This window comes from Rattus norvegicus, chromosome 2 (genome assembly GCF_036323735.1).
Source record: "Rattus norvegicus strain BN/NHsdMcwi chromosome 2, GRCr8, whole genome shotgun sequence".
NCBI classification, from domain to species: Eukaryota; Metazoa; Chordata; class Mammalia; order Rodentia; family Muridae; genus Rattus; species Rattus norvegicus.
In genome coordinates, this window is record NC_086020.1 from 173,911,276 (window position 1) to 173,938,933 (window position 27,658).

At 41.3% G+C, this 27,658-nt stretch overlaps 1 protein-coding gene across 4 annotated transcripts in view; it reads left to right on the top strand.

Moving 5' to 3' along the window:
- The first annotated feature begins 8,054 nt into the window (after window positions 1-8,054).
- Lrba (LPS responsive beige-like anchor protein) overlaps window positions 8,055-27,658 on the top strand; it is a 581,207-nt gene continuing 561,603 nt past the window's right edge. For 2 of the 4 annotated variants that reach the window (XM_039102649.2, XM_039102652.2), the window contains exons 1-2: window positions 8,055-10,897; window positions 11,203-11,633. In XM_039102649.2, coding sequence (XP_038958577.1) covers window positions 11,418-11,633 — 216 coding nt within the window. In that variant the 5' untranslated portion in view covers window positions 8,055-10,897; window positions 11,203-11,417. Of the gene's footprint in view, window positions 10,913-11,202; window positions 11,634-27,658 lie in introns of all 4 variants that reach the window. The other 2 variants (XM_039102651.2, XM_039102650.2) reach the window with 2 other exon arrangements.

Here is a 27,658-nt window from a genome sequence, read left to right on the forward strand (position 1 = left end):
ACAAACAAACTAACCTTAAATGATTACTCCTCATAAACCCCGAGTTATGGTATATATATGCCTGTAATCCTGTCATATGGGAAGCTGATGCTGGAGAACTGCTAAACTTGAGGCCAATCTAGGCTACATACGTGGTTCACAATGTAACAAACAAACAAACAAAAACACTACACACAAACAGTGGGAATCTCAATAAACTCATTATTATATATGTCATCAAAGGACTATTACGAAATCAAATAAAAAAATAAAGGATCTCAGTGGTTATTGCCTTTGTCTCACATAAGAATTAGCTAGACTTGGTGTGGTACATGCGAGCACTTGGGAGGTAGAGGTAGGCAGATCTTGAGTTCAAGGCCAATCTGTCTTACATGGCAAATTACAAGCCAGTCATGGTTCCGTAGTGAGACCCTGCTAAACAAAACAAAACACCATGAAATAAAACAAACAGAACTAAAAGAAAAACAAACAAATGAACAAACAAATTGTCTAGGGAGCTGTAATAAAATCTTGAAGTCTGGATTTTAGTTATGATTCTGATTTAAGGGATCTAGGCGCTGAGATTTTAAAAAGGTATTAGGTGATGTTCAAGGTTTCAGATAGGAAAGGTCAAATAGGAAAAAGGATGGCAGAATGAAATGGAGCGGCTCATGTGGAAGAGAGAAGCAGAACTAGATATGGAAATGCAGCTGTGGGAGACAAGGGTATGTTGTTGGTAGTTGTCACTGCTGGGCATGGTGCCTGAGGTACCAGCAGGGTGGCTTGCAGGAGGGACAAGGTGGTGTGCAGCAGTCTGGAGCTCCTGCAGGTCCTGCACCTCCAACTCCCTCAACACACACAAACACACACATACAACCACACACACATACACACACACACACACAACCACACACATACACAACCACACACATACAACCACACACACACAACCACACACACACAACCACACACACACAACCACACACACACACACACAACCACACACATACAACCACACACACAACCACACACACACATACAACTACATACATACAACCACACACACACACACACACACACACACACACACACACACACACATTGCTTAACTACCTGATCGCTCTGAGTCTGAGCAGCATCAAGATATCTGAGATGAAGAATGGTTTATTTTCTGGGTTAGGTCCTCTTGAAAGATATCTGTGCCGACGCTGGAAACCACGCTGATAATTCATGGATCCTGTTGCCATGGGCAGCCATGGACAGGGGTGCTTCTTTCTGCAGTGTACTGCAGACTCATAACTGAGAATGAGAGACATTGAAGGCTTCTGTGCCATTCTCCATCCAGAAATAAAACAATAAAACAGTCCAGATATAAGCTATTAAATGGAAGCCTTAAAAACTGTGAGAAAGATGCTGAAGTTAGCTCTTCACAGTTGATGGCTTCTGGAGGTGGGCGGGGTGGGGTACAACTCAGTCCTCTTTAAGGATTTGGCCACTGGGAGTTTAACCATGCTCCAGTGAGTTTATGGACTTGACTTTTTTTTCTTTCTTTTTTGAAGGTGGGGGCACAAATGCGGGAGGAAGGGTGATCCTGGAAGGAATGGGAAGGAAGTGTGATGGGGTGCACTGTGTGAAATTCCCAAATAATAAAAATACTACCTTGGAGAAAATAAAAAGGTTCCAGGTAAATATAAAGACTGATCACTTAGATCTACTGAACTAGGCTGTGACAACTCAAGATGGCATTTTCTATATTTGAAGCTAGCTGCTCATATAACAAAGGTGATAATATATTCATGGCATATCACTTTTCCAGAACAACGTGCAACACACGTTAATAGCATAGCATGTTTTATGCATATGGTTCTATGTAGGTTGATGTTGTTATACAGGTGAAGGCAGGTACAGGATAGAACAAGGCCTGTCATTGGATGAGAAGGAAGGCTGGGCAGGAGAAAAGTTTTAGAGAGGAGGAGAGCAGAGGAAGAGGGGGGAGCAACTGAGAGAACGTGGATGTTTAAGATTTCATGCAGGGACTCCTTCACCTTTCAGCCTGCCCTCTGCCTTGGGCTCCACTGGACCTCTGGCTCCTGGAGGGGCCCCTGGCTATGCGCCTGCCCTGTTCCTGCACATCATGCCAGCCCACCAGCAGCCCCACTCCAGATGCTACATTACCACCTACCACAGGATACCTGAGTAGCTCTGGTCAGCACAGCCAGCCCAGTTCCCTGCAGCCCAAGTCTCAATTCTCCAAACCCACCTACGGCAACTCTCCATACTGGACAAACTAGACCCTGAAAAGGAGAGGGTGAACTCTTAGGCAGGGTATACTCTAGGCAGGAAAGAACACACAGAGCACATTTCTGGGAGCCTGGTGCCCTTCCTAGAATTCTGAGACATAACTCTGTCGGCTGAGCCTCTCTATGGGAAGCCTGCCTCCCAGAACCACTATTGTATGTAATGTATTTATGTATATATTTGTAAATGCGATAGAAGCCTGGAAGAGCTTGGCTGTGGCTACGGGTAGCAGACAAGTGTGCTCTCCCGGTCTGGACACCATTACTATATCCAAGTAGGCCCCACCCCCACCTTTCTGCCTGCAGACTTTCCATGTGGCCCCAGCTCAGTGGACTGCTGGGTGTACCACTGAAGGACTCATGGTTTGGGTCCAGGTCAGTACCAATGAAGAATCATGACTTATCTCACTCCCTGTGAACCATTATGTCTTAGTCAGGGTTTCTATTCCTGCACAAACATGACCAAGAAGCAAATTGGGGAGGAAAGAGTTTATTCAGCTTACTTCCACATTGTTGTTTCAACACCAAAGGAAGTCAGGACTGGAACTCAAGCAGATTAGGAAACAGGAGCTGATGCAGAGGCCATGGAGGGATGCTACTTACTGGCTTGCTTCCCCTAGTTTGCTCAGCTTGCTTTCTTACAGAACCCAAGACTACTAGCCCAGGGATGGCACCACCCACAATGGGCTGGGTCCTCCCCACTTGATCACTAATTGAGAAAATGCCTTACAGCTGGGTCTTGTGGAGGCATTTCCACAACTGAGGCTCCTTTTTCTGTGATAACTCCAGCTTGTGTCAAGTTGACACACAAAACCAGTCGGTACATACACCTCTGTAATTACTTCATAGTCGTTTTTTGAAAAACTGATCCTTTTGTCATTTGTCATGGTCCCCCTTCCAACAAATCTTTATCTGGAAATAGAAGAAGTGACTCCTGTCCAGCATAAGCCTGGTGCCTATATGTCTGCGCACAGCAGGGGCTTCTGCTTTGGGTCTGGTTCTGCTCTAGAGATTTGTCTTTTCTAACCAACCACTTAAGAGAAAATCTGAACTAGGTCTCAGAGATGCTCAGCCAGTCAGCCGCTCCTTTATAAAGAAATCAGAGATCTGCCTCCATCTCAGTGAAGGCCTGTCTCCAAACAAAGGCTCCTCTATACCAGCTGTCCTGAAGCGGGTGGGTAACTGTTTCAGGGTTTTCTCTCACAAACTCCACCTAATGAAGTTCTGAGGGAAAAAAAAAAAGATTTCTCTCTTAAGGGATGAATGTGTACAGGATTTTGTATGTCTAGATGAACAAAGTATATCTTATCTAGATGGGCAGTTATATCTTATCAATTGGATCAGAGGTTATTATGAGGTATGTTCTTTCATGTGTCGACTTGAGTTCAAGAGCATGTATGGTAGTGGGACACACTGGGCCTGCCATGCAATTGGGATGTGTATGTCTGGCATGGTGGCAACCTGCCTTGGGAACTAGATGGGTAGAGAGATTGCTGCCAGGCTCAGAGAGTGGCCATTATCAGTGTGAGATGGGATGGAGCTTAGAGGATGAGACGCTTTGTTGGCTGAGATGAAAATATCCCACCAATGCCATGTGGCCCTACAGTGCCAGCATTAGTGTGGGATAAAAGAAACTTTTTTTAGTTATACCACAACAGTTATAGATAAACAATACCTATGTTTCTGTAATCCTTACTATAGATATTGTGGCATGTGTCTAGGAGGAGATAAAATATTGATATTTTATCTTTATTTTCTCAACATTTGGAGGAAAACAGTAAAACGAATCACCCAACTCCAATGGATGCTACTCATCTTATTCCACACAATTTTTCCATTTATACTTTGTATAAATTATACAGCAATATGTGACTATAGTCCACCAATACCATACAATGGCTGACTCCACCAAATATGTGGTGGGAGCTAGATGCTTCTAGTGACTTTCTTAAGATGCTAGTAAAATTCTGTTACTTTATTGCTCACAATATTTTTCAGGCAGATAGTTGATTGTCTTCAGAATAGAATCTGGTCCTTAAACAAGTGTATCACAGTCTCCCTGTCTCTTCAGCTTAACTTCTAGTTCCAGGTCAGTAATAAACAGGCTCTTCCCGGGCTCCCTTCTGTGCATGTGTTACTAGAGACTGACCCTAGGTCCTCATACATATTGAGACAGCTCCCTATTACTAAATTACACTTCAGTTACCTCCTCCCCTCCACTCCCTTAGAGCAGTGGTTCTCAACCTGTGGGTTGTTACCCTTGGGGGTCACATATCAGACATCCTGCATATCAGATATTTACATTTTGCTTCATTACAGTAGCAAAATTACAGTTATGAAGTAGCAATGGAATAATTTTATGGTTGGGGTCACCACAGCATGAGGAACTGTATTAAAGAGTTGCAGTGTCAGGAAGGAGAACCAGCGCCTCTGAAGGAGAACACATACATTCTAAAAAGTGAAGTGCAGCCTACTGCGGATGTGCTGCTCAGTCAAGGTGCATCTGTAGTTAATTAGATACTTCCCCTTGCTCAGTACTTGCTTCATTCTCATTTAGTGTACTGGAGAATGCATGTTTCTCTGCAGAGAAAATAGTCTGGAGTATTTGTAAAGAAATAGTTTAATAAAACTAAACTCAGTTCTCATTTAGAAAGAAAAGAAATCCTAGTGCCAAATTCTTCGACTGTATAATCCCAAATGTGACTCCATACAAATCATCTTTCTCTTATTTTTTGACTAAACATAGTGAAACCTTCTGCAACATGCAGGCTCAGTTATAGGGAATATGAATTGCACCATAGCTGACCTGAAGTATTTGAACATTTTTCCTCTGGACAAAGTGATGGTAACTCAAAACTTGAGAACTTGTTTTACCTGATGTTTGGTCTTCAGGCTAGATAACAAATAACCCAAGACCCAGTTGCTTAAATCAAGTATCTACTATTCTCTGTGGGTCAACAATTCTGTATGAATTGTGATACATGTCTGGGGCTGTAATCTTCTCAGGGCTGTGACTACAATATTCAAGATGGATTTACTCCCATGGCAGGGAGTTGGGTATGGCTGTTTGCCAAATAAACAGCTTGGGATGTTGGTTGATGTGTCTTGATACTTTTCTACATGCTTCCTTCTAGTAGTTTGGGTCCTAAGAGAGATTGTTCCAAGCACATGCAGACCTAATTTTCTCTTCCATTTGGAGACTAACAAGCAATTCAAAGAGTCTACTTTCTAGTCTTATTTCTTGCATAAAAAGAGTAAACATCTTTCAGTGGGAGTCTTGGTTTCTCAGAAACCTCAGCTGGGCAAGGATTTCAGACTAAAATTGACAAATGCAGTGACTTTCTCTAGTGATATGCGCTCCTGTAAGTTGCAGCGGCTACAGGATTGTAGCTCAGGGATAGTTCTTGTTTAGCATTCTCAATGGCCTGGGTTCCATTTCCATCACTGAAAAAATTTGTCGTGTTGGAGTGATGTGTCAGGGTAGAACATTTCGTGCAGTCTAACGGCACCATCAGGAAGGAACAGGATGCATAAGCTACCTGCTTTCCCATTACTTCAGAGGTGTGCTAGTACACGCTTTAATCTCCGCACCCAGGAGGCTGAAGGAAGATTTGAGCAAGTCTAAGACCAGCTTGGGCTTCATAGCAAGAAAGTCTCTAAAACTCAACCAATCAACAAAACAAAAGTCAGTAATAGGGGCTGGGGATTTAGCTCAGTGGTAGAGCGCTTACCTAGGAAGCGCAAGGCCCTGGGTTCGGTCCCCAGCTCCGGGAAAAAAAAGAACCAAAAAAAAAAAAAAAAAAGTCAGTAATAAGTGCTACTAACTTTTGAAGTTTTATTGAACACTAAAAGTAATGTTCGTATAATCTGCTGGAGGGCTCAGGCCTGGAGAAAACTCATTCCTGTTCTCTTGACCAGCCACAAACACATGTACATATGAGCAACACTGAATGGACTCTGTAATTTCATGTGCAGCAATAATTAAGGAAGAAACGGTCTTCAATTTGAGAGGGAATAAGAGGGAGGTACGAGAAAAGTAGTGGGGAAGAGGCGAGTAGGAATGATGTAATTTAAGAAATAACTTAAAAATGTTCACCTTTCTTATAAGAAGACACGGATTTTCACCTATGCTTTCATAAATTGTGTTAAATAAAAGTTAAAATTCCAGTCCCGAGGTACTCACAGGTACACTGCCAATCACATATGTGGTACTTTCCTTGTAAGTTATCTTTTTTTTTTTTTTTTTTTTTTTTTAATTTACTTGAGTATTTCTTATATACATTTCGGGTGTTATTCCCTTTCCCGGTTTCCGGGCAAACATCCCCCTCCCCCCTCCCCTTCCTTATGGGTGTTCCCCTCCCAACCCTCCCCCCATTGCCGCCCTCCCCCCATAGACTAGTTCACTGGGGGTTCAGTCTTAGCAGGACCCAGGGCTTCCCCTTCCACTGGTGCTCTTACTAGGATATTCATTGCTACCTATGGGGTCAGAGTCCAGGGTCAGTCCATGTATAGTCTTTAGGTAGTGGCTTAGTCCCTGGAAGCTCTGGTTGCTTGGCATTGTTGTACTTTTGGGGTCTCGAGCCCCTTCAAGCTCTTCCAGTTCTTTCTCTGATTCCTTCAATAGGGGACCTATTCTCAGTTCAGTGGTTTGCTGCTGGCATTCGCCTCTATATTTGCTGTATTCTGGCTGTGTCTCTCAGGAGCGATCTACATCCGGCTCCTGTCGGTCTGCACTTCTTTGCTTCATCCATCTTGTCTAATTGGGTGGCTGTATATGTATGGGCCACATGTGGGGCAGGCTCTGAATGGGTGTTCCTTCAGTCTCTGTTTTAATCTTTGCCTCTCCCTTCCCTGCCAAGGGTATTCTTTTTCCTCATTTAAAGAAGGAGTGAAGCATTCACATTTTGATCATCCGTCTTGAGTTTCGTTTGTTCTAGGGATCTAGGGTAATTCAAGCATTTGGGCTAATAGCCACTTATCAATGAGTGCATACCATGTATGTCTTTCTGTGATTGGGTTAGCTCACTCAGGATGATATTTTCCAGTTCCAACCATTTGCCTACGAATTTCATAAACTCGTTGTTTTTGATAGCTGAGTAGTAAGTTATCTTTTAACCTATATGGTTACAAAATGCCAAGAAGTTATAATTGGCTGGATTATTCTTCTGATAAAAGAAAATTCCATCTCATCTCTGTTCTCATTTTCTTTTTTGTATGTAGGTAGGAGTTCATAGATCAATAATCTTGATTTCAGTACGAAATTACATTCTTTTTGCTTGAGTTCTTCTGAGTTATGCAAAAAGCTTCCTGTTCTGAATTCACCCTCCTCTCCTCTCTGTACTGGGGACTGAACCCAGGACCTCACACAGGCTAGGCACTTTACCACTGTGATGTGATATATATATATATATATATATATATATATATATATGTGTGTGTGTGTGTGTGTGTGTGTGTGTGTGTGTTTGACCTGCATGTATATATCACATGCATGCTTGGAGTCCACAGAGTTCAGAGAGGGTGTCAGATCCCCTGGAATTCGAGTTACAGATGGTTATGCATCATCAGGGGGTTGCTGGGAACTGCATCCCATTCCTCTTAACAAATGGTGGTAACAAGGGCTCCTAACTTCTGAGTCAACTTACTAGCACCTCCAACACGTTCATAACTTTTTTTTTGAGATAGGGTTCATTAAATTATCCAGGTAGGCCTTGACTTTGAGATCATCAAGTCTTAGCTGGAATTATAGGCCTGAACCACCACTACACCCAACTTTTTTCTCTTTTGTTTTCTGCATGGTTTTGATGTATGCTTAAGATAAGGAAAGTTAAAAAAAAAATCTTCGGACTTAATTCCAAGACATTGATATCAGATAGAAACAAATTAAATGGCAACAGGAAACTGGGACTTGGCTTTACAGAAGGTAAGCTTACCCCCTGCTCCATTTTTTCACCCCCCCCTCGAACTTTCTCTCCTTCCCCTTCCTCCCTTGTGCATATGATACGCTCAAATAGTACTATGAACTTAGCTCTTTGATAGCTCATACGAAGGCTTTTGACTAGACAAACTTCCATTAAATCTAACTGATTAAAAACTGTTTTCACACCAAAATATTCACGATAGCGGAATTTTCCTCACTTCAAATGGCAGGAAGAGTTTTCAGGAAGAATTAAAGCAGGTCACTTCAGTGTTTGATTCAATCTGTTAGTAAAGTATAGAGTATTTATAACATATATTAAGGAGCTTATGAATTGATGGGCAGACAGTTTAGCCTCCAGCATCCCTTAGAATGCTGTACATCTAAACCACAATCTGCAAGGATTGTACTTTAACCAGGGCTGGGCTAGCCCAAGTTTCCTCTGCTTTCATTGTGCTTCTTTCTGCATTAAACCTAAGGGAAGCAGGCAGTGACAAAGTGCTGAAAAATGATTTTATTAAAGGGTGTAATTTGTGTTTAAATAGTTAGTTGACTTGTATCTACTTTTGTTTCCCAGGTAAAAGGGCATCACCAATAATCTCAAAAATGCATGAGACACACACCTTGGCCTGGATCCTTGGAACTGTGTGACCATTTTCATTTTGGTCATCCATCTGCTTATTTTATTGGAAGGTATTTATCAATAAATTATTAGTGCCTATAAACTAGATATAGTAACTTAAACTATCAGCCCAAATCCAAGGAAGCAAAATCTTACCAGATGATTTTGGTAGCCTAATCATGGCTTCCACATTCAAAAATAGAAATTGGTAAAAGGTCAAATGAATGTTTTCTTGATCCTGCAGGGACATCCCACTCCCTTATTTCAGATTTACATACTGAGATCTGAGGAGTTTTTTTTCCCCCCTTCAGGGATTTCAGCAACAGGAGGCCAGGGATGTTACTTCTAACCCTAAAAGTTCTCAAATCAGCAATTCGAAGAATTAGAAAAATGTCTGCGTTATCTTTGGAATTTGTAAATCCATTTTGAGGCAACCTAATTTCCTTTAAGAAGCATTTTTTTGAGTACTTTTAAAAGGTGCAAAACTAAATGCACTTCTTTGCTAGAATCTTTTCTGATGTTGCTTCTCTCAAGTAATCGTGTGATAGTTAAAACTGTCTATTTTTCAAGGATGTTTTCAAATAATTCATTTTCCAGTGAATCATTTCACTTCTCAAACTGATCTAAGTTTTTTTTATTCCTTCAGAGTATTTTGTTTACTTCCATTTTTTTTTTTTTGCTTCACTTTCATTTTAGGAACCTGGGAGTATTTTAGATTCGTAAAGTCTTATCCCAGAGAATACCAATAGGTTGAACAACTACCTCCTCTATGCTCACTTTATACTAATGCACCAGGACTAAGGCTTTGCCATTATCAGAGGCAGTGAAGAGAATGAGAGTATTAGACTACGACAATTTGTACTGGCTTCAAACCCTCATCTATATATTTTTAAGAGCATGCATAAAGAGGCAAGCTTAACTTTCACACTGGAAAACTGAGAGGAACCCCCTTTCCCAGTTCCAGTGAATCCCGCCTCCACTGCTCCAAGCAGCTGTCTGAGGAATGAATCCTCTTTTCCTTAGAATGTGGAGAGCTTTGCTGGGGCGGCAGCTGCAAGGCAAGGAATCCTCCCAGTCGCTGTCCCTCCCCTCCGAGCCGTGGCAGCTGCCAGGGCATCCCAATGGAAATCTTTCCCAGTCACCGCCAGCGCCGCGGGCGGGCAGCAGCTGAGCTCAGTCAGGGGTGGAGACTGCTCCTTGGAGGCTCCAGCGCCGCCACCTCAACGACTCCTAAGTCCCTCAGGTGTCCTTCTCCAAGTCCACCTAGAGGACACCTTGACAACGTGGGGCGGGTTCCCTCCGCGTCCAGAGACCTGCGGTAGCGTAACAACACCCGCCTCGCGCTCCCCGAAGCAGAGCCAGGGTGAGAGCGAGGGAAAAGCGCGCCGTTCGCTGCACTACCTGAGCAGCGCGCTCCCGAGGCGCGCTCCCGGCCGCGTGGCCCCTCCGGGGAGCGCGCGCTCGGCTCCCCTACTCAACTCCCGGTTCCCGGGCCCGCCCGCACTCCGCCTGGGCGCCTGCCCGCCCGCCCCACCGCCACCCCCCGTGCTCGCGCACGCGCACGCCGCGCCCGGCGGCCCTCGGCGCTGTCATGGCGGCGCGGAGCAGCTCCAGTAGGCATAGGGGTAGTACCGCGCGCCGTGGCCCGGCCATCTGTGGCAGTAGCATCCTCGGCCACCTCAGCAGCACGAGCCGCGGCGTCGCTAGTACCTGCAGTAGCTGCTTTTGCAAAGGCTGAGCGCAGGGGTGGGGCGGCCTAGGAAACCATGGAGTTGTAGGCAGCCGCGGGCTCCCGGGGAGCGGACTAGGGAAACTTGAAGGCTGCGACCAGGTGCATTGACCTTCCTCTCCCCCGCCCCCTCCTCGCAGTCGCGTCGGGCCTGCCTTCCCGCCCCAGCACACACCTCCCCTCCTCCTCAGCGGAGCTCAGGTGCCCGGGCGAGGTGCTCCACTCCTCCCCCTGGGCCGAGCGCTGAGGAGAATCACCGCCCCCTTCCCCCGCCTTTTCCTGCCCTGGATCTCCGCCGCCACCTCCGTCTCGCTGCGCCCCGGCGGGGGTGAGGACGAGGCCGGAGTCTCTGGGTGAGGAGGAACTTTGTACGTCAGTGGTCGCGGGGGGCCCCCTCCTCGGCCCGCGACAGTCCCCCGCGGTGCACCTGCCCGACGCCCACCACCTGCGCGGGGTGGGGGAGGAGTGAACCTGCTCGCCGGCCTGGAGGACCCGCCTTCGGCGGAACCCTCTCTGGAGCCCGGGAGGAGAGGAGCGGCGGGCTGGCCCTGGGGTGCCCTTAGTAACTTATTTGACAGACAGTAACTGTTTCCCTCGCCTCCCTAAAAAATCCCACGACAGACCTACCCTATTTAACAAATGTTTAATCTTCCAATAGGGTTTGGCGTTGTTGTCAGCCTCCGGGAGAGAGATTGGACAAATATTCTCCAAGAGGAGGAGGGTGACGCCAAGGACTTTCCTGCTTTTGGGGTTCCTCCTCAAGTTGGAACAGAGACCCCGTTTGGTTTAGCGTTTGCGTGTGTCGTGCCTCCTCTCGGTGCCGCGACTGCTGGCCCAGGGTGACTCTGACTTGTCCTTTCTCGTGAACTAGTAATGGCTAGTGAAGACAATCGTGCCCCTTCCCGGCCACCAACAGGTGATGACGGGGGAGGTGAAGGGAAAGAAGAAACCCCTACGGAAGGGGGTGCGCTGTCTCTGAAGCCTGGGCTCCCCATCAGGGGCATCAGAATGAAATTCGCCGTGCTCACCGGGTTGGTTGAAGTTGGAGAAGTGTCCAATAGGGATATTGTAGAAACGGTCTTTAACCTGGTAAGTCGATAAATATTTTATAAGCATATACTTTTCTCGGTGAGTTCCCCAACAAGACGAAGCTGGGGTCATGTGCCTCACTCAAACTAATGGCTTTTTCCACGGATAGACACAAAATTCCACTTGACCTAAATGAAGCAATTTCTTGTATTTCAGTTTAAAGAGAATAATGCAAGATTTGATGCTTGAGGTTTTGAATGAACAGATCACTCTTGTGCTAAGGGAGCAAGTGTTGATGTGGATGTGTGTGTGTGTGTGTGTGTGTGTGTGTGTGTGTGTGTGTGGTCAGGTGTTCAAAGGAGAATTTGACTGTAACTTTTTCCCTCTTTTTAAATAAGTGACTTTTTTTTTGGGCTTGGGAGTTTGCCTAAGTTATGTTTTGCTATAGTTAGTTTTAAACACAGAACTCATGTTCCTAGTGCTGATAATAGGCTAACTTATTGCCAACTAGTCTTTTTAGAATTTTGACTACTTTTAGTTTTAGAAATAACTAACCAAGGTTAAGTTTCGGACTGGGTTTAGGGTTATCTTGTGATAATTGAATGGTGATTTGAAAAGGACCAGAGGAAGTCACAGTATGAGGTAGATGCTTTTGTAAATTTGTGTTTATCAGTGAAACAAACTTGGTCATTGGAAGTTGATGATTATACTATGGTGGACAATGACTTATTTTAAGTGGATATGAGATACTTTCTTTTTTCTCCATTCTATTTTTAGAAATTACCTTTAGTGGAGCCTTTTAGACTTTGATTTTCTGTTGCTTATCAACTTAAAAGAGTCACAAAGGAGTTTGGCTCTAAAATAATTTTTGCTCACTCAACCATTGTTGGGAGATACGCAGGGTGCCAGATGTAAATGTTCAGTCGAGTAGTAACTGTGTCGTAGTCATAGTTTTTGCCTCTATATTTTCAAGGTTAGACTGGTTTAATTCCAGGCAGTTAATTATTTCCTTCATTAGGCCTTTACTGTTAGTCCAGCTATTTGGAATTCAGATTCTAGAATGACAAAATAGGTATAGGTGAAATTCACTTACCTTTGAAGCATAAAACGTTAAACCATATTTTATTTCATTAGATTGTCGTATTGTGACTTTTGATATATTGACAGACAAATCTACACATTTTGAAATTATGTATTGTTGAAATGTAGGTATTATTGAAATATATATATTAGAATAGTGTAGTGTAGTGAACTCTGGTATCCATCATCCAACTTCAATATTTTGGGCATCTTTTGTTTGAAACTTTTAACAGTGAGCTTCCGGATGAAGTGCAAATTCATCTATTACTTTACCTCAAAAGCCTAATTTTTAAAAATTTAAGTTTTGGTTTCTCTTTCTGAACCTAATGTACTTTGGATGGTGTGCAGAAATCTTGTGTAGTCCGTACTTAGTTGTTTCTGTGTGAAAACCCAACCTTCTTTGGCAGGAAGACTCAGACTCCTCTGTTCTGTATAGTGTGTTATGTTGGGGTGGATGACCAAACGGGAATCTCTTGCCTTTTTACCGTTAAAGAAAATCTACATCTTTTATTAATAGTTTGCTGAAGGGTAGTCCTGATGGAGGTTAGGCCCGTCCTAGTTGCATGCTTGCTGTGTAGAAAGGAGGTAATGTCTGCCCCTTTGTATGTCCTTTTCAGCAGCATCTCCTCTTTGAGTCGGGTAGGCAGAGGGGCTGTGAGGAGCTGATGGCAGTCCTTTCGCCTGTCATCATTTAGAGTACCGTTTATGATTAAAATACGGACTCTAAGAAGACTGTGGGAACCAAGGTGTTGGTGGTCCAGCTAGCTCATCTCGTTGTTACTGTTGCTGCATTTAATAGTTCTTAGTGGATGTAGTGAGAGTGTATTCTCTTCCAAGGAAGAACATCGATTCTGTGTCAGGCAGTGGTCCAAGTGGCCTTATTATTTAACTCTTCTCTAAATAACCCAATGCATATGTGCTATTTCAAAGATTAGGAGACCATGATGTTGAAAAAAGTGTCTAGATTGCTACAGTTTGGTTTTTAGGATTAGTCCTTTCAGGAATCTGTCTATCACATGAATGGGTGTGTAGTTGTTTTCATCTCTTAGGTATTTGTACCTTAGGCCTTGCTTTCCTCAAGGACATGGCAGTCATCGGTCTTGATAAATATTCATGGCTAACCCTCCACTGCTGGATTTTATTCCTTTTTATCTAACTTCAAAAAGGCTTTGTACAACATTGCTTTTAAAAAAACAAACAAACATAAAAGTAAAGGGGCTGGAGAGATGGCTCAGCGGTTAAGAGCACTGACTGCTCTTCCAGAGGACCTGAGTTCAAATCCCAGCAACCACATGGTGGCTCACACCCATCTGTAATGGGATCTGATGCCCTCTTCTGGTGTGTCGGAAGACAGCCACAGTGTACTCATATACATAAAATAAATAATCTTAAAAAAAAAAGTAAACATTTTTTAGTTTACATCATCGTTCTTTCATTCAGTATGTGCAGAAAGTTGATTATTAACTTTTTTCTTGTATGTGTGTGTGTATTTGTGCACTAGTGTATGTATGTGTGTAGACCAGAGGTTGATGTCAGTGTGGTCCTCAATCATTTTCCACCTTATTTACTGATGTAACATATTTTCCTTATTGTTGTGTGAGAGCGTGTATGTGTAAGTGCAGGTGGGCTTGTCAGGCACTGGTGTGGAGGTCAGAGGGCAGATTTTTTGGGGGGTGGTCCTCTCCTTCTACTTCCACTTCTCTTACTGTTTGTCTGATCTGTGTAGTCTAGTCTAGCTGGCCCTTGCACTTTGGGGTGATTTTCTTCTTTTTGCCTCCTATCTTGCTGAAGGAGTGTTGGGCTTACAGATAGAAGTCAGGCCATCTGGCTTTTTGTGGATTCTAGGGATCGAAATCAGATTATCAGCCAGTGCTTTTACCAGTTGAGCTAATATGACTGACCCCATATTTTTTTTTTTTTCTAAAGACAGGGCTTCTCTGTGCAGACGAGGCTGGCCTCAAACTTAGAGATCTGCCTGCCTCTGCCTCCTGAGTGCTAGGATTAAAGGTTTGCACCAGCACTGACCGGCATGCATGCATGCATGCATCCATCCATCCATCTGTCCATCCGTCTGTCTATCCATCTATCCTTCCATCCATATTTCTATCTATCTGTATTATCTATCTGTCACTGAACTTGAAACTGGAAGATTCAACTAAAATGGCTGGCCAGCAAGCTCCAGGGATCCTCATGTCTCCACCTTCTTAGCACTGGGGTTCAGGTGCAAGCCTTTTGGGTGTAAATTGGGGGACTGAAGTCTGATGGTCAAGCTTGCACAGTAGCCACATTGTTGACAAAAATATTGCCTCAGTTCCATCTTTTTTCTTCCTCCCTCTCTCCTTTCCTCCGATCTTTACCTCCCTCCCTTCCTCTGTCCTAGTCTTTCTGTCTTTCTATCTTAAAAGAGGTTCTTATTATTATATATACTTTCTCCGTCTGGTTCTGTCTATGTAGACCAGACTGGCAGAAAACTTGTTAGAATCCTTCTGCTCTGCCTCCCGCATGGTGGGATTACAGGTATGCACCTCCACAAGTGGTAACTAACTTTTTTTTAACCGTACATTGAATTAAAAATTCCAATGTTGTGAAAAATAGGAAGCAAGCAACAGAACACAAGACATATATAAGTCATGAAATTACAGCAGTGTAAGCCCTGTGAACCTTCATTTGTAAAGAGTTAGTCCTTAGTGGAGTTTTCATTAATAAATATCAACTATGTTTTTGGGTATTACCCTAGTTAGGGTTACTATTGCTGTGATGAAATACTATGACCAAAAGCAAGTTGTGGGGGCAAAGGGTTTATTTGGCTGTTCATCACTGTTCATCATCGAAGGAAGTCAAGACATGAACTCAAAGAAGGCAGGAACTTGGAGGCGGGAGATGATACAGGAGCCATGGAGGGGTGCTGCTTACTGTCTTGCACCCCGTGGCTTGCTCAGGCTGCTTTCTTATGGACTTCAGAATCACCTGCCCAGAGGTAGCACCACCCACAATGATTTGGGTCCTCCACCAATCGTTAATTAAGAGGATGTCCTACAGGCTCGTCTATAACCTAGTCTTATGGAGGTATTTTCTTAATTGAGGCTCCCTTCTCTCCAATGACTCTAGTAGTCTTTGTTAAGTTGACATAAGAATTGCCAGTACAGTATCATAACTTTTTCCATTTTTTAGGCATATTAAAGTAGGAATACATATGTTCTTTCTTCCCTGTTTTGAGAGATGATCTCCGTGTGTAGCCCAGGAACTTGCTATGTAGAGTGGGCTGCTGTCCTCAAGTTCAGAGATCTAGCGCCTCTGCCTCCTGAGTGCTGGGAATAAAGTGTGTGACCAGATGGTTTGTTTGATGATGATGATGATGATGATGATGATGATGATGATGATGATGATGATGATGATGATTATTAACAACATTCCTATGTAATACGTAGCTAGGCTGATCTAGAACTTGCTGTGTAGTCTAGGCTAGTTAGGCTAGTTTTGACTGAGATTTTTCTACTTCATCTGCTTAAGTTCTGGGATTACAAGTATCTAACACCACCACTGTGTACATCCTCTGCTTTTTAATTTAGATGTCGCAGCTTGAAAAATTGAATACTATGTTTTATTATTTGTTGTGTAGCAATTAACTTTTGATAAATAGAGGAACTAGGTAATAAATAAGCATTTTTATCGATGGTATAGAATAACCTTTGTTTACTTCAGGGGGCAACAGCCATTCTAGCTGATTATTGTCTTGCTGTAACGTGGTCTCAGTGGTGTTGCACATCTTAGTTTTTGGAGGGAAAAATTAGAAATCTAGTTTAAAAAAACCTTTAAAAATGAAAATAACATTTAAAAATTTTATGTGGACTATATAAATCTATAGTTGGTTAACTTTTCAAACTCTTAAATGAACTTTAGTATGAAGATAACTTGTCCACTGGGTTTTATTAGTCATATCAGTATCTAGATTACTTTCTACATAATGCCTGTATCTATACATTTCAGGGTTAGGAGTGATCTGCTCTACAAACGTCCTTGTTGATTATCTTTTTGTGATTGGTATTAGCGATAGAAAGCTCAACTGCAGCTGGGCATAGGCCTTTAATTCCAGCACTGGTGAGGCAGGGGCGAGCAGATCTCTGAGTTCCAGGCCAGTCTGTTAATCAGAGAAAGTTCCAGGTTAGCCAGGGCTCCATAGAGAGACCCTGTCTCAATAACTCGATAAAACCAAAAAGAAACAAAACAAAAGAAAAAACCCACCAAACCTCTACTCAGTTTCTTTGAGCACAATAAAAAGGATTTATGGACTTAACTTATCTGAAGTCCAAAGGTAAGGTGAGACTTCAAGTAACCGTTTCATTTAGGTTCTCTTTTGCTTTTCCTGGTTTTAGCTTCAGTTTGGAATATCCCTCCCAAGTTGTAGTACAGGTGACAGACTGGATAGTGGGACCTCTTGTGTCATTATACACATCTTTTTGTAGAGTGTCTGTGTCTTGTGATATTCTTTTATTTTCCAGAGAACTTTTTTAAATTAAAATATAATCATTTGCACCCCCTTCTTCCCCCCATTTTGCTTCTGTCCAACCCTTTCCATGGTTTCCCCTTGTTCCCTTTCAAACTCATGATCTCTTATTCTTTACTATAGTTACATATATATGTGTATGTATGTGAACATATGTGTGTGTATGTGGACGTACTGAGTATTTAGTGTTGCCTATGTGTGCATATTGTTTTGGAGGCTGACTGGTTGGTATTGGTTGGTGCTTGTCTCCAACCTAAGTCTAAGTCTCCCCCTCTCAGCATGTTTTAATTGCCTGAAGATCTTTCTCTATGGGTGGGATCTCCAAGTGATTTCCCCTGTCCATGTTGGCATGTCAACTGTGTTGTCATTGTGTTTAGATCTTTAAGCAGCCATACTGTTGTCATTTTATGGGTGTAGTTTCCCTATCATATTAGAAGGCTCATCTGGTGGCAGATGTACTATCCTGAGACTCTTTCTACCCTATCTTGTGCAATGTTCCCTGAGCCATTGATTGGTATAAGAGTTGTGTGTAAAACATTAGTTGGGGTTGGGCACTCCGCCTAACCCTAACCCTAACCCTAACCCTAACCGCGGTTGGTTGTTCTCTGCCTTTTGACTAAGTCGTTGCTTTCTGTAATGGTCCCTGTCCACAGAGAAAAGAAGCTTCTATATGAGTATACAAGTTATACTTATCTGTGGGTGGCTTATATTTTGAGACACGGCTTTTACTGAACCCATTGGCAAGATTAGCTGGCAAGCAAGCCCTAGGGATCTTCCTTTCTTGATCTTCTTAGAATGAGCTTACAGTTATGGGATTTATTTATTTCCTTTAGGCAGGGTCTAATGACTCGTAACTTGTTATGTAGACCAGGCTGGTCTTGAACTAAGAAAGATTCTCTTGTCTCTACTTCAGGAACGTTGGGTTTAAGGTGTTCACTGTCATCTCTGGTGCTGATGGACTTTTTAACATGGGTGTTAGGGATGATTGCTCCATATGTTTGAGGGAGCTCTCCCTAGGTCACTATATTTTATATTTCTATTTTATAGAGCTGTAGGTGAAACGGAGGGCATGCTCTCTCTCCCTCCCTCTCTCCCGCTCTGTACTAAGCATGGACTATATCACTGAGATACATTTTCAATTTATTTATTTTCCATTGTTCTGTATATCTTTTTACTATTTCCAAACTATGTTGATCTGTAGCTTTGCAGTAAGTTTTGAATAGGGAATGTAGCCTTCCTAATGTGTTCCTCTTTTTCAAGATTTTAATTATTCTAGGTTTTTGACATTTCCAAGTGAATTGTAGATCCAGGTTATTAGGCTTCATAAAAAAATCAAGCAGGAATTTAACTTTCCATTTCGTGTTTTGAGACAGGGTCTCTCTACATAGCTCTGGCTCTCTTGGAACTCGGTGTGTAGACATAGGTTAGCATTAAACTCACAGAAATCCATTATCTTCACCTCCTGAGAACTGGGATTAAAGGTGTGCACCACTATGCCTTGCTAGCAAGCATGGGTTTTGACAGGGAGTGGTGAATCTGTAGATTGTTTTGAGGAATATTGGCTCAGTACACGGACATAGACCATTTCTCCATTTATTTGTCTTCTTGCACTTACTGTTTTTTTTGGTATGTGTATGTGGTGATCATGTCTTATGTTTGTTCACATGTACAATGTGAAGTCTGGAATGTGACATGGGCAGTCTTCTTTGTTCTTATCTTATTCATTGAGGTAGGGTCTCACTCAACCCAGAGCTCACCTATTGCCTAGTCTAACTAGCCAGCTTGTACAGAGTTCTTGTCTCTGCCTTCTAAGCCAGGGAGAGTTGGAATTACACATGGGTGGTCATGTCATTTTGCTACTTGGTCATTATGTGGGTTCTCAGAAGGCAGTTTATCCATTAAGCCTTCTTCTCCTAACTTTTAGCAATTTTCAGTTTTTTTTTTTGAATTTGTAATCTTCCTGCCTGAGCATTTTGAACACTGGGGTCATAGATGTGTACCACCATACCCAGTTTGCACACATTTTTTAGTCATTCAGAATTCTGCAAAGGACAATAAATGGTTCAAAGTGTGTGAGCATTTGTGTACTCATGAGCAAATTCAGATGATTGCTAATGTTGATGAAAGCGAAATAGCAAATCGGTGAAATTTTAAAAACTTTAATGATTTTCTAGATATTTGTTTGATAGTTTAGGCATTTATAATTATGGAATCTTGTTCTTATTTGAATTGTTTTATTTTAAACTGAGAAATAGTTTGATAATTAAAAATGGAATTTTTTTCTGATTAAGGGTTAACGAAAAAGGTAACTAAGCACTTTGTTTCTCTTACTGATTTAGATGACTGTTCTAGTATATTTAAGTTTTATAGGTATCTTTTTGGTATACTTTTTTTTTTTTTTTGGGTTCTTTTTTTTTTGGAGCTGGGGACCGAACCCAGGGCCTTGCGCTTGCTAGGCAGGCGCTCTACCACTGAGCTAAATCCCCAACCCTTACATTGTTTTTTTTTTTTTTTTTTTTGTCTGTCTCACATAGTCTAGGCTGGCCTTAAACTCACTGTATTTTTGTGTGTTTGAAGTGAAAGTACCCAAATACAGTTTTGTTTTCATAATATACAGAGAGGGCAGTGGTTTTCAACCTTCCTAATGACATAACCTTTAACATAGTTCCTCATGTTGTGGAGACCCAAACCATAAAGTTATTTTCACTACTGCTTCATAACTGTAGTTTTGCTGCTGTCATGAATTGTGACATAAGTATCTGTGCTGTCTGATGGTCTTAGGCGACCCAGTGAAAGGGTCATTTCACACCAAAGGAGGCACTGCCAACACAGTCTGAGAGCTGCGGTTATAGAGAACCGTAAATTATTTTGGCTTTGTAGCTCTAGAAATTGTCATAATGCTTGGCACTCTAAAAGTGTTGCTAAAGTTGTGCACATGAATACCTCGTAGTACCTTTTTACTTAGGAGGTTAAGGCCTGCTGATTCCTTGAGCCTAGAATTTGGAGCCATCCTGGACAACATATACATATTTTGACTTAAAAAAAACTTGGCTAAATATAAATGTCTTAATTAAAAAAAATATAAACGGTAACTATTAGAAAGTCTAGTTCCTATTATTTTTTTATACAAAGGCTATGCCATGTAAATAAACCTGAGGGCTATTTTGTTTTTTCTTTTGTATTTCATTTGAAAGATATTTGTTGGGCAACTTGCCCCTCCCTCCCTCCTGCCTTTATGTGCCCTTCTTCCTACTTTCCTTCATTCTCCTTGTCCATTTATTTCTTTTATATGGAATCCTGTTCTTTATGGCTAGGCAAGCAGTATATCACTGAGTTTTACCACATCCCTTTATTTTCTTTTTCCTTTTAAAACAGACTTATTATATATAGCCCAGGAAGGCCTTGAACTCACAATTTTTCAGCCTCACCCTCATTGGCACTAGTATTATGGGCTTGCACCATCATATAGCTCAGCTGTGTTTTTGTGTGTCTGTGTATACCTATATGAGAGTTTGATGCACATGTGCACATGGATGCGGAAGTTGACGACGAATGTCTTCCTCAAGTACCTTTTACCTTATCTTATTTTTTTGAAACAGTCTGTCACTAAACCTAGAGCTCACTGATTCAGCTAAACTGGCTAGCCAGTAAACTCCAGTTTTTTCTGTTTCTACACCTCCTTGCATTGGGGTTATAAGGTCATGCCACCCTGGCGCTTTTACCTTGGTACTGAGAAGCCTAACTCATCCTTGTTATGCAAGTGCTTTACTAGGTGTGTTTGTTTATTTGTTTATGTGTTTTAATTGCTTTTTTGTATGTGTGTATTGTGTAGATTTACAAGTGTGTTTGTGTGCTGCTTATTTCTGAGAGTGTGACGGCTGGTGTTAATGTCAGGTGTGTTTTTCTGTGTCTTTCTATCTTGAGTTTTGAGACAAGTGCTCTTACTGAACTTCAGCCAGATGGGCTGACCAGCAAGCCTGGTATCTGCTTGTCATTTCTTCCTGCCTCTAGTGCTGGGGTTACAGACTCGGCCTGGTATGTGCAGCTTTTACATGAGTGCTGGAGATACTGACTCAGGCTCTTCCGCTTGTGCAGCGAGCACTCTACCAACAGCTTCACAGCTGTGGTGTCGCCATACAACCTTGAGTTCCCTCAGCATCCTTTCTGCATCTAAAAGAACATTGTCATGAATTTACCTTTTAAAAATCTGGTTTTACATTTATTTATTTTAAGTATATAAGTGTTTTTGCCTGCAAATATGTTTGTATACTGTTTGCATGCCTGGTACCTGTGACGCCCAGAAGAGAGTGTCAGATCATCTGGAACTGAAGTTAGGGATCACTGTGAGCCATGTGGGTGCTGGGACTTGTACCTAGCTCCTCTGCGAGAGAATAAGTGCTCTAAATTGACGAGCTGTCTCTACAGACCCTCGTGGATTTCTTTTCAAAGTAGTCGCATAACCTGCTTTTTTATTGTTTGGTGGTGTTTGAAATTGAACCCAGAGCTCCTTATACACTAGGCAAGTATTTCATATCTCCAGCCTTTTTTTTTTTTTTTCTCTATTTTGATATGGAGTCTTCCTAAGTTGCCTAGACTGATTCTCATGCCTTAGCCTCCACCTCCAAAGTAGCTGGGATTACAGGTGTGCACCACATGATAACCTGCTCTTAGTTTTTCTCCATTTTACATTAGTAGCCTTTTATTGGCTCTCAAAAAACACTGTCAGTCATGGTTACTGTTGTATTACTGTGAAAAGATACCATAACCATGGAAACTCAAAAAAGGGAGCATGTAGTTGGGGGCTTACATACAGCCACAGGCAACAGGGAGAGACCCAGTGACTTCGGCCTGGTCTGGGCTTTTGAAACCTCAGAACCTAGTGTCACACCTTCTCCAATAAGGCCATACCTCTTAATCCTTCCCAAATAGTTCATCAACTGATGATTAAACTTGCAAATATGGGGATTGTTTTCATTCAACCACCATACTACTCAGGTACCTGAATGTTGACTTCTGGTGATTCTAGATTTAAAATATTGTATTTTATATGTATGAGTGTTTTTGCAGTATGTATGTATGTATGAATGTGTACCACATACATGCCAGGTGTCCACAAAGGTCAGAAGAGGGTGTTGACTCCCCTGGAACTGGAGTTATGAATGATTGTGAGATATCATATGGGTGCTGGATCTCCTGAAAGCAACAAGCACTGTTAACCACTGAGCCATCTCATCAGCCACTACAAATTTATTTTTAATTGATTTAATAAAAGATTTATTTTAGATGAAAAAATTTTGTGAATGTATGCATCTTTCTTGATTCATTCATAGATTTAATTGGGTTTACTTAGAATTTACTTCTCTGATTGAAATGTACTCTCTTGAAGTAGAGCATTTCTTACTTTCCACAGGAAGTTAGAATCACAGAATGACTTCTGAGATTATGTTACTGTGATACTTGTTCTATAATGTTTTTGTCCCTGTTTCCATTTGGTTCTCAGGCTTCTCTTGACCAGTTGTATCCCATTAATTTCTTGGTAGTTTGTGTTTTATGAAATCTGGGTTTTAGAGACTAGTGAGGGGCTGATATTTTTTCTCTTCTCTTTCTTCTCTACCCCACCCTGGGTATATGTCTGTCTGTCTGTCTGTTTGTCTGTCTGTCTGTCTGTCTGTCTCTCTCTGTATTTAGGGTCTCTCTTATTAGTAGGATTAAAGACATGTGTCACCGTGTATGGCTGTGAGTGTGCGTGTGTGTTTGTACTGAAATGGAAGAAAATGCAGGATTTCACTGCTTAATTTTATTTTTGTTGAGATAGGATATTGTATAGCTCAGACCAAATTCCAACTTCTTTTGTAGTTAAAGATGCCTTTGGGGCTGGGGATTTAGCTCAGTGGTAGAGCGCTTACCTAGGAAGCGCAAGGCCCTGGGTTCGGTCCCCAGCTCCGAAAAAAAGAACCAAAAAAAAAAAAAAAAAAAAAAAAAAAAAAAAAAAAAAAAGATGCCTTTGAACTCTTCCTGATCTTCCTTCTATCCCACAAGTTCTAGGATTGCTGGTCTAGGTTACCACACCTGGCAACTATGTTTCTTTAGCGATGAGTCTATTGTGTGGGAACTGAAAAGGATGTTCTCTGTCTAGAGAGATCTTTGTTCAATGCATAGTGACTTCATTGGTATGACACTTTTACTTATAAACTACATTGAGTCTCATAAAGCTATAAGAATTTAGAATAATTTTACCTCTGATAAGACTTTAGGTTCTTTTTTCCTACTGAAAAAATACTTCTTATGAAGCAATAGATGTACTAAGTCTTATATAGTTTTTATGTTCTAGCTTTGGTACCTCAAATAATATCTCAGCTTATAAAATATATATGTGTATGTATTGCATATACATATATCTATACACATATATGTATATGTACACATATACATACATATAACATTAAAGCACAAATCAGTTTTTAAATTGCTGATTTAATGTTAATTTACAAAAAATTAAAAAATATTTATAAAATGGAAATCAATTTAAAATTGATGCCAGAGTATAATTTTTAAAACAAAGCAGGCACTAATTTAAAACTGTTCATTAGTTTTAAAACGTTGAAGGACCTGGGGATAGTGGCAGTTCATCATTCCGGAGGCAGAGGGAAAGACAGAGACAGGAAGGTCACTCCAAGTTCAAGTTCAATGTTCCTGGTTCTTCATAGCATAGTTTGAAGTCCAAGGCCAAGTTTTTATGTTCTACATAGTAACATTCCAGTCTAGACAGGGTTACAGAAGCAAGACTTTGATATAGTACACAAAAACAGTATAGAACAACAAAAGAAGAAAAAAATTTAGTGAAGATGACATAAAGTGATTTAGAAAATATTATTGGTATCACCAACTCATTTTCTTAGATTACTATGAAATTAATATTCAAATAGACACAAAACCCAAGGAACTTCAGAATAAATTTCCTTACACTTGGTAGCTTCTATTTCAGTGGCGGTCACTGCTTATGGCCAGAATTACAAAGGGAGTGGTTTTGTAAGTTGACTAAGCATACATTGGACAAGTGGTTCTTAATTGTGGATCTTGGAGTGACTGGTATGCTTTTGAATTGACGTTGAACCTACGTTGTTAAGATAATCGTAATAGTTAAGATTTATTAAGGCTTACTGTGTGCTGTGACTGTTTGACACATGCATTATTCTGTTTTATTTCTTGCAATTTTCATAATAATATGTTACTGGTATGATATGTCATTGGTGTTTCTGCCATAATGCCTATGTTTTCCATGACTGAACTAAAACATCAGGACTTTTGGGGCAAAGTAAGGGTTGGGCCACTGTAAACCTGTAGAACTTTATGCAGAATGCCAGTGTGCTCAGAAACCATCCTCATACGTCTCCTAGTGAGATTTCACCTTGGCATTACAGTTACTTCGTGGTATTTTTTTTTTTTTTTTTCGGAGCTGGGGACCGAACCCAGGGCCTTGCGCTTGCTAGGCAAGCGCTCTACCACTGAGCTAAATCCCCAGCCCCTCTTCGTGGTATTAATCATGGAGCTTATACTTCCTTTGAGATGCTGGTTGGCACTCATTCTTTAGTTCAGAGAGAACATCAAAAACAAAATAACCACAACAAATCAAAATAAAAAAAGCAATTCTGAAAATTTGGTCAAAGGTATAGATTTCTGCGTTAATTAGTTGTTTAATACAGCAAAGGGGTATTTTACAATTTCTTCACCTGTTGCGGCTAGATAACCACTTAATGTAGTGGAAAAAGCAAAGTGATTTTTGAAGTCATGAAGCAGGCACTGGGTGCATCTCTCTACGTTTTTCTTCTCCTGAGGCTTTCCTCTGAATTTTGTTAGGAGTTGTATATGAACTAATATCACTTCTACATTCCCATTATTCTCTTTAGTTTAGATAGAACATATATAGCTCAGGCTGGTGTTGAGGTCACAGTGTAAGCTGAGGAACACCTCGAATTTCTGATCCTCCTGACTTCACAATGGCAATCACTTCCAGCTTTATTCTGTTCTTTCTTTTGTAGGAGGCAAGTTAGATCAAAGTTATAAGCTGTATTTTAATATTCACTTTATAAACAATAAAACTGACGTAAAGCAAATGTAACTTAAGTCACTGGGTGTTTTAGTCTTCTTCAGCTGTGAAAGGACACCACGACCACAACAACTCTTATACAGGAAAACATTTAATTGCAGCTTGCTTTTATTTTTGGAGTCTATTGTCCTCATTACTGGACATATGGTACTGGAGAAGTAGTTGAGAGTTCTACATCTGGATCTGCTAGCAGGAGTCAGGGAAGGGGAGAGGGGAGAGGGGAGAGGAGAGAGGGGAGAGGAGAGAGGGGAGAGGGGAGAGAAGAGGGAAGAGAGAGAGAGCGCGAGCGCAAGTGTGTGCGCATGAGAGAGTACTGCTGGGTCAACTCAGCTGCCTTGGGCTTCTGAAACCCCAAAGTTCACCCCAAGTGACACACTTCTTCCAACAGTGTGTCACAACTCCAATGAGGCCACACCTTCTGATCCTTCTCAAGTATTGCCACTTTCTAATGACTAAGCACTAAAAATGAGCCTTTGGGGAACATTTCTTTTAAACTTTATTATGCACTTTATTTGACACCTACCCCTTTGTTGCTCTCCTGTTGAGGCCTCTCAACAACTTATTGAGGTAAATGCTCTTTTTAAATATTTTTTTGGGGGAGATTTCTTATTCAACCATCACACTAGTCACGTAAAGATTTTGAGATTCTAATTGAAGAAATGGAAAGCCTGAGATCTAAGCCACTGAGCTGCTGCTGGTATGTAACAGAGAGCCATGGATGTTACATAGTGGCTGAGCATGCCCGTAGTTCTGTAACTGAGTCTGGAAAGGCTTGTTTAACTTGTCTAGCGTAGACATATTTGCCTGAGATACCAGTGGTTTTTACTTTTGGTTTGCTTTAAAGAACTTAAAAATATGTGTTATGAAAACTGTGGTTTTTCATAAATATAATACTTAAATTGAGTGGAATCAGTAACAGTTCATTACTGCTCAGTGCCCTGGACTTTCTTTTACTCTTATGCTTAGGATTTAGTTAGAGGCCTGAAGAGAGGGCCCAGTGCTTAAGAGCACTGGGATATTCTTCCAGAGTGTCCTTACTTCTCAGTACCCATGTTTCAGGCCACAACTGTCTGTAGCTCAGATTAAAATCTGATACCCTTTTCTTGTCTCCACACATGAACACAGGCAAAGCACCTGCACAAATTAAAAAGAGAAAAAAAGATCTAGCTTCCAATATTCACATGACCTTATATATTGATTATGTAAGTCTGGAATTTGGGCTGAGATACACACACACACACACACACACACACACACACACACACACACACACACACACACACACACACACACACACCCCATTTGCCTAGCATGCTTGAGGACCTGAGTTTGATCTCGAGCACCACAGAAAGCAAAGGAAAAGAAAAACCTAATCATTTTTGTTACTTCATGTGTTGATCATGTTGAACACATTAGTAAATAACAACGATACTTATTTTTTAGTTGTAGAAGACAAGTCTGGTGTCACTTTTAGTGTTGAAAGCTCTATTCATGGGTCTTCATGATTCAACTGACCTTTTCTTCTGAAGTTGATTCACTTTTTTTTTCCAAGACAGGCTTTCTCTGTCCTTTAAGATTTACTTCTATGATAGATTTATTCAATAAATTTACACCTATTCAAACTTTTGGGACAAGATTGTTCTTACAGGGTAGGATGTGAATTTAATCAGGGTTCAACATTTAAATGTCCAGGTAAGTAATTTAAGAAGTCAAAGAATTAACTGTGAAAAAGATTTTTAATGTAGGATGTTTATGTTTTCTTATTTGACTATATTTTTATGTATTAATAATTTGATACTACTTTATTTTACTAAACAAGTAAAAATTTCCACTCATTGTGCCAGTGGTGCAGGGGCTAAAGCAATGAATCAGGTAGATAGGACTTTGTCTTTATGGAGCTGATAGCATAAATCATTTTAGCTTCTAGGTAACCCATTTCTTCAACCTATATCCTCTAGTTTTTGATTTGATTTTCTTTTTCTTCTCTCATTATCGTCTTTTGTGTGTGGTGGACTTGAACCCGGGGTCTAGTGTTTGCTAGGCAAGTGTTATAAAACACCTGTTTTCTGAGCCCACAAATGTGCTTTCTAACAATTCACAAATATACCTAGTTGTTATTCCTGTCTTTAGAGTTTCTTAGAAAACAGAAGATTATATTTTTGTGATTTTTAGCCTACGGACCACACTGAGCACTGAAAAGGTACTATTTCTCATATATCTTAAATTAGGATTTTTTTTTCTTTAGTTACGTTGTGACAGATACCCTTGTGCCAGTGTGTAAGTGCAAGTGGTGTTAGTTTCTAACTCCTTCAGTCCGTATGCAAGGATTTCTAGTGCGTTTTTTCTACTTTTAAACTCGATACTCTTGCTATATTGAGTACAGTGATTTATTTA